This window comes from Schistocerca cancellata, chromosome 1 (assembly GCF_023864275.1).
Source record: "Schistocerca cancellata isolate TAMUIC-IGC-003103 chromosome 1, iqSchCanc2.1, whole genome shotgun sequence".
In the NCBI taxonomy this organism is placed as follows: Eukaryota; Metazoa; Arthropoda; class Insecta; order Orthoptera; family Acrididae; genus Schistocerca; species Schistocerca cancellata.
Window position 1 is genome coordinate 613,688,464 of NC_064626.1, and position 13,960 is coordinate 613,702,423.

General features: G+C 37.3%; 1 protein-coding gene across 1 annotated transcript in view; it reads right to left on the bottom strand.

The window, feature by feature from the left end:
• Positions 1-13,960, bottom strand: part of LOC126090234 (ATP-binding cassette sub-family C member Sur) — a gene marked incomplete at its 5' end in the record, with an annotated part of 407,614 nt that overhangs the window by 147,322 nt on the left and 246,332 nt on the right. The window contains 2 exons of the mRNA XM_049906975.1: positions 8,211-8,311; positions 8,680-8,757. Coding sequence (XP_049762932.1) covers positions 8,211-8,311; positions 8,680-8,757 — 179 coding nt within the window. The remainder of the gene's footprint in view (positions 1-8,210; positions 8,312-8,679; positions 8,758-13,960) is intronic.

A 13,960-nucleotide genomic window follows, 5' to 3' on the forward strand; every position in this document is an offset into this window, starting at 1 on the left:
AATATCAATGAGTAGTGAGACACATCAATGAGGAGTGAGGCATCAGATGTTTTTATTTAGACAGAACATATGCTGAATGAAAATGAATGGTCTACAGCCTACAGAAACACTAATACAGTTATATATCTCTGAAGATAACAGATGGCAAACTGGAATATAGCAGTGAAGTTAAGGACAAAACTCAGTGGACAGTGGAAAATTCCAAAAAGGTAAATGACTGATATTAGGTTTATTCAAACAGTTTAATAAAAGTTTTAAAATTGCTTTTAAGGAATCCCAATATACAGTAATCACAGCTGATCTAAATACAAATGAAATGGACAATAACAATTGTACAAAAGGTTTCTATGAGATTTACAACTTTACATTAACACTGCATAGTCCAACAATATGTTATCAAAGATTAAAAAATATGTAGGTAGATCTTGATAAGATTTCAGTGATGCAAAAACTGACAACTTGCTTTAAATGTACAGAAATGTAAAACTGTGCATTTCACAAAACACAAAAAAGTGGTATTTTATGGCTGAAATGTCAGTGAGTCACCACTGTATTCAGTCAACTCCTACAAACACCTGAGGGTAACAGTTTGTATGGATATGAAATGGAATGATCACATAGGCTTAGGTATAGGTAGTGGCAGACTTCAAGAAACTGCTTACAAAACAGTGCATCTAATCTCAGAATATTGCTTACGTTTGTGGGGTCCATGCCAAACAGCAGTGACGGGAGATATCAGTTGTACTCAAAGAAGTTACAGCAAAAAATGGTCACAGGTTTGTTTGACTGATGGAAGAACATCACAGAAATGATGAACAACATGGATTAGCCGATACACAAAGATGTGTTTTGGGACTGCAGCTAGATCATGTTGACTTGGATTGGCAGATACATGAAGACAGACACTAATTATCCTGCAACAGCCCATATACAAAGCCTCAACAAATGGAAATGAAGAATTTAAAATGATAGTTCAGCTGCCAATGTATCACACTTGTAGGTACCTGGAAGACAAGTGTAAACTAATTTCAGCTCTACACAGACAGATTTAGCAGTTTTTCTTCCCATGCACCATATGTGATTGGAATATGAAGAAACCCTAACATGTAGAAAATGCTTAGCGCCTTCTGCCAAACATTTCACATTGGTTTGTGAGGATGAATGTACATGTAGATGTAATTATTTATGTACTAGAGGGAAAGCAGGATTTGCAAGCAATAAATACAGAAAGTTTGAATTATTATGGTAAAACAGTTTAATAAACAGATGCCAACATGACTAAAAATGAATTTGTGGAGGGAAGATAGACAAAACCAGAAAACTTAAGGAAATTACAAATGTTAATGAAGTCAGAAAACTAAAGAGGAATTTGTTTATCTGAAACCATGACAAAGGATGACAAGTCTTCTGCTTAACATTAAACTAGTATATAAACACCGAGTAAGCGGCTAACTATACACACAGTTGTAAATAAAGTGAAGAGCAAAAAATGCAGTGTAACAAATATTATAAAGTCAAGGGGAGCAGTAACAGGAGCACATGAAAACCCATGACAGTTCTTATGTTTACAGGGAGGAAAAGAAGCACACAGCAAGTTAATAACAGAAAGTAAATCCAGCTTCTGCTAAAATGAACTTGCAATCTCAAGTAATATTTTGGAGAGTTTATGGTCTCATGCAAATACAGACACAAAATTCAAAGAGACAATGGTGATATTATATTGGTGAAGACAGAGAATGAGAGGAGGAGCCAAGTTGAGGTTAGTCCCGTTTTTAATGTATACAATGTTGGAGTAGTTGACAGCCTCACAAATGACAGCTCTCCAAAAGTAAAGTAGGGCAAGTAGCATTCACACTGTAAAAGAATTCTTCCTCTTGCTTCCAACAAATGAAGGTAGTAAAAATAGCCAACTTTTCAAAAATAAAATAAAATTTTGAGGGTCTAGCAGGTACATCAGCTAGGCCAACAAATGGTTGCTCATGTTTGCTGATCAGGCTAATGATTATTCTGATTAATTCAATCATTGTAGAGAACTTTCTACTGCCTTTTAAAAAACTATAGGTATAAGAAAAACCCTGGAGTGATAGGACAATTAGTAATAACAAATCTTTGATAAAATAGTGGAAATTGTGATTTAGGAAAGAATGCAGAATTTCACAGAAACAAAAACAACATTCTGAATGAGGTACAGCTTTGTTTATTAAGGTAGATATACCAGCAAATTTTTTATCTCCCATAATAGAAAGACTATATAAGCATATGAAAGTCTGTGCTTTGTTCCTTGACATTTCAAAGCCAGTTGATTGTGTTAGACACAACAGTCTTATTGCTGAAGAAAAGCAGAAACATTCCGGGGAAATTCTTATGTAAAAGAAAAAAATATTATTGTAACTACAAAATAAATAAGACAGAAAACCACCATATGACAAACTCCAGAATGTAAAAGCTCTAGGACAGTTCATACTAGCCCAAAAAAATGGTTCAAATGGCTCTGAGCACTATGCGACTTAACTTCTGAGGTCATCAGTCGACTAGAACTTAGAACTAATTAAACCTAACTAACCTAAGGACATCACACACATCCATGCCTGAGGCAGGATTCGAACCTGCGACCGTAGCGGTCACGCGGTTCCAGACTGAAGTGCCTTTAACCGCACGGCCACAACGGCCGGCTACTAGCCCAAGACAGCATGTTTCTAAAAATAAAAAAAATAAAAAAGCAGGATTGCGAACAGATTGAAAGGGTAATTTAACAAATTTTGAATTGTACATCAGTATAGAGCTATCATCAAAAGAACAGGGAGTATTCTATTTCAAGAACCCGGTTTAGTAGAAAGTAAAGAAATTCATAAGAAAATTAAAAGCCTTAAACCTACTGGAAGTGATGAGAAATGAAAAAAGAGATTTGGAAGTTCAATGAATTTGTGTTTAAGAGCAGCCTCTAAAAATTATTACACTACTGTCTGAAAGAATTAAAAAGAAGTTGGTATTTTCAGAACAAATTTTCACTCTGCACTGGAGTGTGTGCTGATTTTAGGTAGTATGCACCCTGCATATAAAAAGTGAAATCTAACATATTGTTCAAACTATGAAGGATTTGTGTTGTTGAACACAAATTACAAACATTTATTTTTAGCAAAGGTATGACTATATACTTAAGTTTCCCTAAATGATGCCCAATTTGGGTTTAGATCAGACAGATCCATAATTCACAGTGCATGCTTGCTAAGGATGTTGCAAGAAAATGAATTCAGTCAAGATATACATATACCTCTGTTCAATTTTAAAATAGCTTTTCATAATATTAACAACAATGGGAGAAGGAGAGATTGCTACTTACCATATAGAGGAGGCACTGAGTCACAGACAGGCACAATTAAAAATATTACTATAATATTAAAGCTTTTGGATAATGACCTTGTTCTGCAATAGAAAACATGCACGTTCACACAAGCTCAGCTCATGCATACATGGTAACTGTCTCAGGGCACTAGAGCCTCAGAGCTCTAGTGCTTTGAGACATTACCACGTATGCATGAGTTGTGTTTCTGTGCAAGTGTTTCCTAGAGCAGAAGAAGGACTTTATCTGGAAACTTTAACATTTTAGTAGTCATTTTCATTGTGTCTGTCTGTAACTCAATGCCTCCTGTATATGATGAGTAGCAGTCTACAATTTCCATATTGTTGTTGTTTCATCCAGGTCTTTCCATTGCTTTATAGTATTAACATAAAAAATTTATGGAAATGTGTGAGGTGACTTGGTATCCCAATAAAATTTATGATTTTAATAAAATTCTGCTCTTTCAACTCAAAATACAAAATAAAAGTTGCATTTGAGGTCAAAACATGAGTCAAACAAGCAATTCACTATCTCCATTTGTATTAAATATTATAGGCCCCCTAATGGTGTGGGTTCCTGTAGTCATGTCCTAGTTCATGAACCACGGGCAACGTATGAGTGGCCAAGTAAGTGGTCCCGACAGTCGGGATACCAGTTACTTTGGAATAAGGCTGGGCATCTCGGACGTATTCTGAGTCGTGGTCACCTTTGTGCTCATACGGCAAAGACTATCAAATCCACCGGTTAGTCCCTCAGCCGTTAGGGGTAAAACCCAATGGGACTCGGGGCAAGTAAGGCTAGCAACCTGCTTCCCTGGTACTTTAAATATGATGCTGGCAACAATCAGAGCAAAATGCCTCAGACCTTTGGAGGTGACGGAGTCCCACCTCTAACTGACAAACCAGGGACTCCTAAGATACGACTTGGCAAACAAATGGTAATGAGATGGGGAGCTATTAATATCAATGGGGGCTACTCTGGGAAGAAGGTAGAGCTGGCAGAGGCTGCAAGTTAGATGGGGCTGGACGTTTTAGCTGTTAGTGACATTCGGGTAAGGGGTGAGAAAGAAGAGGAAGTGGGAGAATACAAGGTCTACCTGTCAGGAGTCAAAGCAGGAATAGCACAATGGGGTGTAGGGCTTTACATCAGGAAAGAAATGGAACCCAGCGTAGTTGCAATAAGGTATGTAAACGAACGACTGATGTGGATAGATTTGACAGTGTCTAGCAAGAAAATTAGGATTGTGTCAGTATATTCGCATTGTGAAGGGACAGATCAAGATAAGATGGATAGTTTTTATGAGGCACTCAGTGATGTAGTTGTTAGACTAAAGGACAAGGACAGTGTTCTGCTCATGGGTGATTTTAACGCCAGGATTGGAAATCGAACAGAAGGGTATGAAAAGGTTATGGGTAAATTTGGAGAGGATATGGAGGCCAACAGGAACGAGAAACAACTCTTGGATTTCTGTGCCAGTATGGGCTTAGTAATCACAAACTCCTTTTTTAAACATAAGAACATTCACCGGTATACTTGGGAAGGCAGGGGAACCAGATCTGTCATTGACTATATAATAACAGATCAGGAATTCAGGAAGGCTGTGAGGGATACACGTGTATTCAGGGGATTCTTTGATGTCACTGATCATTATTTAATCTGCAGTGAAATTGGGATTGTGATGCCGAAAGTGCAGGAGGTTAGGTCCATATGTAGGAGGATAAGAGTGGAGAAACTTCAGGATAAGGAAATCAGGCACAAGTACATAACAGCGATCTCAGAAAGGTACCAGTTAGTTGAATGTAGTCAATTACAGTCATTGGAAAAGGAATGGACAAGGTACAGGGACACAGTACTAGAAGTGGCTAAAGAATGTCTTGGAACAGTAGTGTGTAAAAGTAGGATGAAGCAAACAGCTTGGTGGAATGATACAGTCAAGGCAGCCTGTAAAAGGAAAAAGAAGGCATATCAAAAATGGCTACATACCAGAACCCAGGTAGACAGAGAAAGTTATGTTGAAGAAAGAAACAAAGCCAAACAGATAATTGCAGCATCCAAGAAGAAATCGTGGGAAGACTTTGGAAACAGGTTGGAGACTATGGGTCAAGCTGCTGGAAAACCATTCTGGAGTGTAATTAGCAGTCTTCGAAAGGGAGGTAAGAAGGAAATGACAAGCATTTTGGACGGGTCAGGAAAACTGCTGGTGAATCCTGTGGATGCCTTGGGCAGATGGAGGGAATATTTTGAAGAGTTGCTCAATGTAGGTGAAAATACGATCAGTAATGTTTCAGATTTCGAGGTAGAATGGGATAGGAATGATGATGGAAATAGGATCACATTTGAGGAAGTGGAAAAAATGGTCAATAGATTGCAGTGCAATAAAGCAGCTGGGGTGGATGAAATTAAGTCGGAACTCATCAAATACAGTGGAATGTCAGGTCTTAAATGGCTACACAGGATAATTGAAATGGCCTGGGAGTCAGGACAGGTTCCATCAGACTGGACAAAAGCAGTAATCACACCAATCTTTAAACATGGAAACAGAAAAGATTGTAACAACTACAGAGGTATCTCTTTAATCAGCGTTGTGGGTAAAATCTTCGCAGGTATTGTTGAAAGGAAAGTGCGAGTATTAGTTGAGGACCAATTGGATGAAAATCAGTGTGGGTTTAGGCCTCTTAGAGGTTGTCAGGACCAGATCTTTAGCTTACGGCAAATAATGGAGAAGTGTTATGAGTGGAACAGGGAATTGTATCTATGCTTTATAGATCTAGAAAAGGCATATGACCAGGTTCCTAGGAGGAAGTTATTGTCTGTTCTACAAGATTATGGAACAGGAGGCAAACTTTTGCAAACAATTAGAGGTCTTTACATGGATAGTCAGGCAGCAGTTAGAGTTGGCGGTAAATTGAGTTCATGGTTCAGAGTAGTTTCAGGGGTAAGACAAGGCTGCAACCTGTCTCCACTGTTGTTCATATTATTTATGGATCATATGTTGAAAACAATAGACTGGCTGGGTGAGATTAAGATATGTGAACACAAAATAAGCAGTCTTGCATATGCGGATGACTTAGTTGTGATGGCAGATTCGATTGAAAGTTTGCAAAGTAATATTTCAGAGCTAGATCAGAAATGTAAGGACTATGGTATGAAGATTAGCATCTCCAAAACGAAAGTTATGTCAGTGGGAAAGAAATATAAACGGACTGAATGCCAAATAGGAGGAACAAAGTTAGAACAGGTGGATGGTTTCAAGTACTTAGGATGCATATTCTCACAGGATGGCAACATAGTGAAAGAACTGGAAGCAAGGTGTAGCAAAGCTAATGCAGTGAGCGCTCAGCTACGATCTACTCTCTTCTGCAAGAAGGAAGTCAGTACCAAGACTAAGTTATCTGTGCACCGATCGATCTTTCGACCAACTTTGTTGTATGGGAGCGAAAGCTGGCTGGATTCAGGTTACCTTATCAACAAGGTTGAGGTTACGGATATGAAAGTAGATAGGATGATTGCAGGTACTAGTAGATGGGAACAATGGCAGGAGGGTGTCCACAATGAGGAAATCAAAGAAAAACTGTGAATGAACTCTATAGATGTAGCAGTCAGGGTGAACAGGCTTAGATGGTGGGGTCATGTTACACGCATGGGAGAAGCAAGGTTACCCAAGAGACTCATGGGTTCAGCAGTAGAGGGTAGAAGGAGTCGGGGCAGTCCGAGGAGAAGGTACCTGGATTCGGTTAAGAATGATTTTGAAGTAATAGGTTTAACATCAGAAGAGGCACCAATATTAGCACTGAATAGGGGATCATGGAGGAACTGTATAAGGGGGGCTATGCTCCAGACTGAACGCTGAAAGGCATAATCAGTCTTAAATGATGATGATGATGATGATGATGATGATGATGATGATGATGATGATGATGATGATGATGAGGCCCCTAATTATCAAAATAACCAAAAAAGTAAAATTATTACAAAATGGAGCAATATTAAGATCTTCACATATACTGATGGCACTGTTCTATTAGCTGACAATGAGAATGAGTTAAAGTTCTTACAACACAATTAATAACTGCTGTGGAAGTTGTAGGTCTTCAGAAGAATAGAGTTAAAACTATGTACTTCATCTTAATTTGTCACCCAAAAACTAATAATGCACTGCCAATTAATAACACAATTTTTGCTAAGAGCAATGAATTTAATTAATTTGGCATCCTGATAACCTCTGATGACATCAATGAAATTTGCAACAGCCAACTTAGAATGTTTTGAATAATAATTGCAGATATGGTTTTAATAATAAAATACCAGCATGCACATCTATTTTACTTCATCATAATTTGGGGAATGCAGCAATTAGACTGGTTAGTGAAGCTACAAAAGAAGGCACCCCAATAGCCATTGTTATTTAGAGCTGTACATGTAGACTGTCCCTTCATTGTACATAAAAGAAACAACTAACATGCTTAAAGAACATAGCACTACAGCTTGAAATTCAGTGCTTAATTCAGTTACCTGCAAGTACACAATATACTACTGAAGAAAGCATGCAGAGGAAGAAGTGGAGTGAGTGAAGTGGTGTGCATAAGATGGCTTATAAATATCCTATACATGGAATGAATCTTTCACTCTGCAGTGGAGTGCACAGTGTTATTAAACTTAATGGCAAATTAAAACATATTCCAAACAGATTCAAATTAGAACCCTTGAAATGCACTGGCACTGTTCGCATCATAAATGTAATATCCATCAAAGAGAAAAATATTATTCATGCATCACTCTTTTTGTCATCAGCAATCCACATCAAAACGTCACAAACCTTCACTATTTGTTAGAGAGCCGCTTGGATATTAACAAGTAATGTGCAACTTACACAAATCATCATCTTCACTTAAGTCATCACTCAAACTAGAAGTTGTTGAGAGTAGCCGTCTAGCTGGTTGTTGCTCCTGTTCTGTTACTGATGTGGTGGATCTGTCAAAGAGTAACTATTTATCACTTACAAGATTTCAAACGTGAAACATGTGTTAATTTTTACATATGATTTCTCTATTAAAAGCTTTCATGTAATTTTAAGCAAGTGTAGATATCAAAATAATATTTATAATACTGAACACCTGAGTTATATATCCTGTACTTATTAAGTATCATAAAATATTTTATCAAGTTACTAGATTTTTTGTAAAATACAGAAACAGTAAGAAATAATTTATAAGACCTACATATTCAAAAAAGATTTTCCACTATGTGAAAACATGAGTTTGACAATAATTTAATTTCAAATTAATTAAAAAAAGCATTGAATACTTAAGTTTAAATTTAAAAACACATATTACACTCACTTAAATGAAGTAGATGATGCCAGTTTCTTCAGGACACCCTTATCTTTCGCAGCAGCAGAAGGAGTAATAGGAACTGGCCTCAATTTAAAAAAAAGGAAGAAAAAAATAGTGAATGACATCTACATGTATTATATCATAATGCAAGTTCCTTGGGGACAGCAATAACAATGCATGCTAAGAAACAGATGTACATAATTTTATTTTTATGTCCTGTGTGAGTAACAGTGCAATGTGTGATGCAGGAGTGTGCAGTTCAATGAAAATACTTTCTAAGGTTTCACTCATCTGGAAGATATAGAAGACATATGCATCTGAAATGAACATTATATCGCAGATCAAAAACATTACAATTCCCAAATATTAGAATTAATCTGCCCTAATCAGCTGTAATAAGTACTCCTAAATCTTGTGGCTAGGACTCAAAGAGGGCCTATCACAAACCATCACACTTGGTGTGTGTGTGTGATATGCCTTTCCACTATGCAAGCTGCCAGACTGCTGTCACCATGGTAGAATCTAACATATATCGGTCATTACCGTAGGACAAGTTGAAGTAAAAACAATGTATTTCGACTCAGCATGACTGTGGCAGTACCCACATGCCCATTACAGGATGAATATTTTTGATGATTAAAGCTAGCACATGTGCCACCAGTATGGACTACTGCAAGGAGTTTTGAGCCACTGATGTGAAAAGGTCCAGATCCATTGCAGTGCTCTGACATGGAGCCAAAAGTGTGGAACCAGCTGTATGATCTGTTATGGCCATGCTGACAAGGTACCACTCACTCCTCTATGTGGTCACACTGTGTGGACAATTATCTAATTCTTATTGTGGATAACCTGTTTACACTCACTAGTTATGTACATAGATAATAATCATATCAGCATGGCCTGTACAAGCTGAAGTCTCACATTTGGCAAGCTTATTTTCCAGAGATGGTCATTTTATTGTGTTCACACTCACAAACATAATGTTATTGCACCATTTCACATCAACAAGCAAAATTGGCTCTTATTTTCACATTTCTGTTTTATTTGATGGCTGTTCACATTCTCTGAGCAGTGTGGCAGACTTCTCCAGCTGCACAGGGTATGGTGTCACTGGTCCTACATGTGGGCCATGTCTCTGCAGTGTTTATCCCTGCAGGCCGGAGTGGCCAAGCAGTTCTAGGCGCTACAGTCTGGAGCCGCGCAACCTCTACAGTCACAGGTTCGAATCCTGCCTCGGGCATGGATGTGTGTAATGTCCTTAGGTTAGTTAGGTTTAAGTAGTTCTAAGTTCTAGGGGACTGATGACCTCAGAAATTAAGTCCCATAGTGCTCAGAGCCATTTGGACCATTTGGATATTAATCACTGTTTTATTTTATTTTGGAACAGAAAATAATTTATAATACATTGTTTGTATATATGGCATAGGAAAAGGGATAAACATAATTAATTTGTAAAAGCCTTAATGGCTGAATGCTTTAATTGTGAGAGTCTTTTTGTTGTGCCTATCTGTGACTCAGCAACTCTGCTATATTGTGAGTGGCAATTTTCCTTTTCAAATATTGTCACATAATAATAAATACTGACAAACTACCTAGCTTGTACATTTGATAGCAGTAGTTATTAAGTGAGACTACCTCATCAACGCAATCGAAGTAAATTATTGTGTAATCAACAATGGAAAATCCAGGATGGAATTTAACAATATTATGAAAGGGATACTTGTTACTCAACATATAGCCAGAGATGCTGAGTTGCAGATAGGGACAGCAAAAAGACTGACAGTCTCCTTGTTGTGCCTATCTGTGACTCGGCATTTTTGCTATATGTTGATCAGAAAATATCCTGTTCATTGTTAAATTACAGTATAATGTAGCATGACACATGCAATAATCAACAATATTTGATAAATGAGGTTTCCTTATTATGATGTTCCAGAAATTCAGAGACAGAGTAGAAGCAGGTGTCAAGCAAGAAATGTTTCAACTTTAGCTTCAATGTATTTAATGTCAGTGAGCAAATCCAAGTATGGGGTCCCACAATGTTAGTTCTGGGACCTGTCCTATTTCTGATGTATGTAAATAACTTGGCTGACAAAATACATGATGGGATCACAGTACTCTTTGCAGGTGACACTAATGTCCTAATTAAATCACACTGTGAGAAAAATCTGCAGGGAAGTGTAACATAAGTTTCACATAGTTCAGCACAGTGACTCAGTACCAACAGGCTCATTATGGATTCTGAAAGGTATTGGGAATTAGCTTCCACACCACAAAAAATCTCCAACCTGCAAGACCTGTTTAGGAAACTTCAGAAAGAAAAATGGATAGGTTGAAGTTAGATATAGCTGGAATTAATGAAGTTCAGTGACAAGAGGAACAGGACTTCTGGTCACATGTGTATGGGTTTATAAATACACAATCAAATATGGATAATTTTAGTCTAGTAATTAATAAGAGTATAGGAACACAGGTAAGCTACTATCAACAGCATAGTGAATGCATTATCACAGCCAAGGTAGACATGAAACCAGCATCCTCCACTGTCAAATGAAGAGAGAGGAAAAATGCATGATGAGATAAAATAGTTGTGAAAGAGGAAAATTCAGTTGTGAATGGGACACTGGAATTTGATAGTAGGAAAAGGTAGAGAAGGAAAAATAGTAGGTAAATAGACTGGGGGAAAGGAATGAAAGAGGAAGACACCTGATAGAATTTTGTGCACATCATAATTTAATCATCACTAACACTTGGTTTAAGATTAATGAAAGAAGTTTATATATGTGGAAGAGACCTGCAGACACCTGAAGGTTTCAGATTGATCATACAGTGGCAAGAGAGTGACTTCAGAACCAGGTTTCAAATTGTAAAACATTTTCAGTTGCAGATGTGAACTGTGAACACAATTGGTTGGTTGTGAACGATATATTGAAACTGAACAAATTACAAAAAAGTAGATGTTACCTGGATAAGTTTAAAGAACCAAAGTTTGTTGAGTGTCAGCGGTAAACAGGGGACAGGAATACAGGGCACTGAAACAGGGGACAGGAATACAGTACAAGATGAGTGGGTAGTGTTGAGAGATGAAATAGTGAAGGCAGCAAAGGATCAAATAGGTAAAAAGCAAGGCCTATTAGAAATCCTTGGATAATACAAGAGAAAAGGAATTTAACTGATAAAAGAAGAAAATATAAAAATGTAGCAAATGATGCAGGTGAAAGGGAATACAAACATTTAAAAAATGAGATTGACAGGAAGTGCAAACTGGCCAAGCAGGAATGGCTAGAGGACAAATGTAAGGATTTAGAAATGTATTTCATTAGGGGAAAGATAGATGCTACCTACAGGACAGTTAAAGAGCCCTTTTGCTGGAAAGAGAAGCAGCTGTATGAATATCAAGGGCTCAGATGGAAAAGCAGTCCTAAGTGAAGAAGGGAGAGCTGAAAGGTAGAAGGAATATATAGAAGATCTATACAAGGGAGATAAACTTGAAGGCAATATTATAGAAAAGCTAGTGGTTGGAGATGAAGGTGATATGATACTGTGAGAAGGATTTGACAGAGCTCTGAAAGATCTAAGTCAAAGCAAAGCCTTGGGTGCAGACAATAATCCATCAGAACTACTAACAGCACTAGAAGAGCCACCTAGTGGGCAAGATATATGAGACAGGCAAAATACACACAGACTTCAAGAAGGACATAATAATTCCAATTCCACAAAATCAGTTGCTGACAGGTGAGAAAAATACCAAACTATCAGTTTAATAAGTCATGGTTGCAAAATACTAACACAAATCCTTTACAGAAGACTGGAAAAACTGGTAGAAGCTGACGTCAGGGAACATCAGTTTATCTTAAACGATAGACTAAGGAAAGGAAAACCTAGATTTAAAGTTTTTCTAGATTTGGAGAAAGCTTTTCTTTAGACAATGTCAACTGAAATACACTCATTGATATTTTGAAGGTATCAGGGATAAAGTTCTGGGAATGAAGGCCATTTACAACTTGTACAATAATCAGGTGGCAGTTATAAGAGTTGAAAGGCATAAAAGGGAAGCAGTGGCAGAGGAGAAAGGATTGTAGTCTATCCCTGATGTTATTCAATCTGTACAGTGAGTGAATAGTAAAGGAAACCAAAGAACAATTTGGAGAAGGAATTAAACTTCGGAGAGATGAAATAAAAACCTTGATGTTTGCAGAAGACATTGAAATTCTGTCAGAGACAGCAAATAACTTGGAAAAGCAGTTGAATGGGATGAACAATGTTTTGAAAGGATGATATAAGATGAACATCAACAAAAGCAAAATAAGAGTAACGGGATGTAGTCAGATAAAATCAGGTATTTGTGAGGGAATTAGATTAGGAAACAAGGCACTTAAACAAGTAGATAAGTTTTCCTATTTGGGCAACAGAATAATGGATTATAGCCAAAGTCAACAAGATAAAAAGTGTTTACAAGCAATGTCAAGAAATATGTTTTTGAAGAAGAGAAATCTGTTGATATCAAATGTAAATTTAAGCATTAGGAAGTTTGTAGGTATTTCTCTGGAGTTCAGCCATGTATGAAAGTGACAAGTGGATCATAAGCAGTTTAGACAACATAGGAATAGAAGCTTTTGAAATGTGGTGCTACAGAAGATGGCTGAAAATCACATAACTAATGGGGAGATACTGAACAGAACTGGGGAGAAAAGAATTTTGTGGCACAACTTGATTAAAAGAAGGGATTAGTTAAGGGGATACAGTCTGAGACATCAAGGGATCACCAGTTTAGAGTTGGCGAGAAATGTGGGAGGTAAAAATAATAGAGGGAGACCAAGAGATGAACACAGTTAGCAAGTTCAAAAGGCTGTACGTTACATTAGTTACACAGAGATGTCATGGCTTGTATGGAATAGAACAGCATGGAGAGCTGCATCAACCCAGTCTTTGGACTGAAGATCACAACAACAACTTGTTAGATAACTGAGCATTTTGCAGAGGCCTCTTTGAAGATTGTTAAATTTTAACACATACTTCCCAACACATTTACCCATGAATGGTATTTGTTGCTATTAATAAAAGTCCTTCTGAGTTTTTCTTTGATTTCTGTAACAATAATACAGGATGGAAAAATAATTTCCATGTGGACTTTGCCTTCTTGCCTAGGACTGAATATGGGTATTTTTTAATCTGGTGCAGAGGTCTTCAGCAACCTCTCATTAGGCATATAGCAAGAAAGTAGATTTATTTAAAACTGAATTATGTATACTACTGAGTAACTGTAAATGTAAATGTGGTAAAGGAT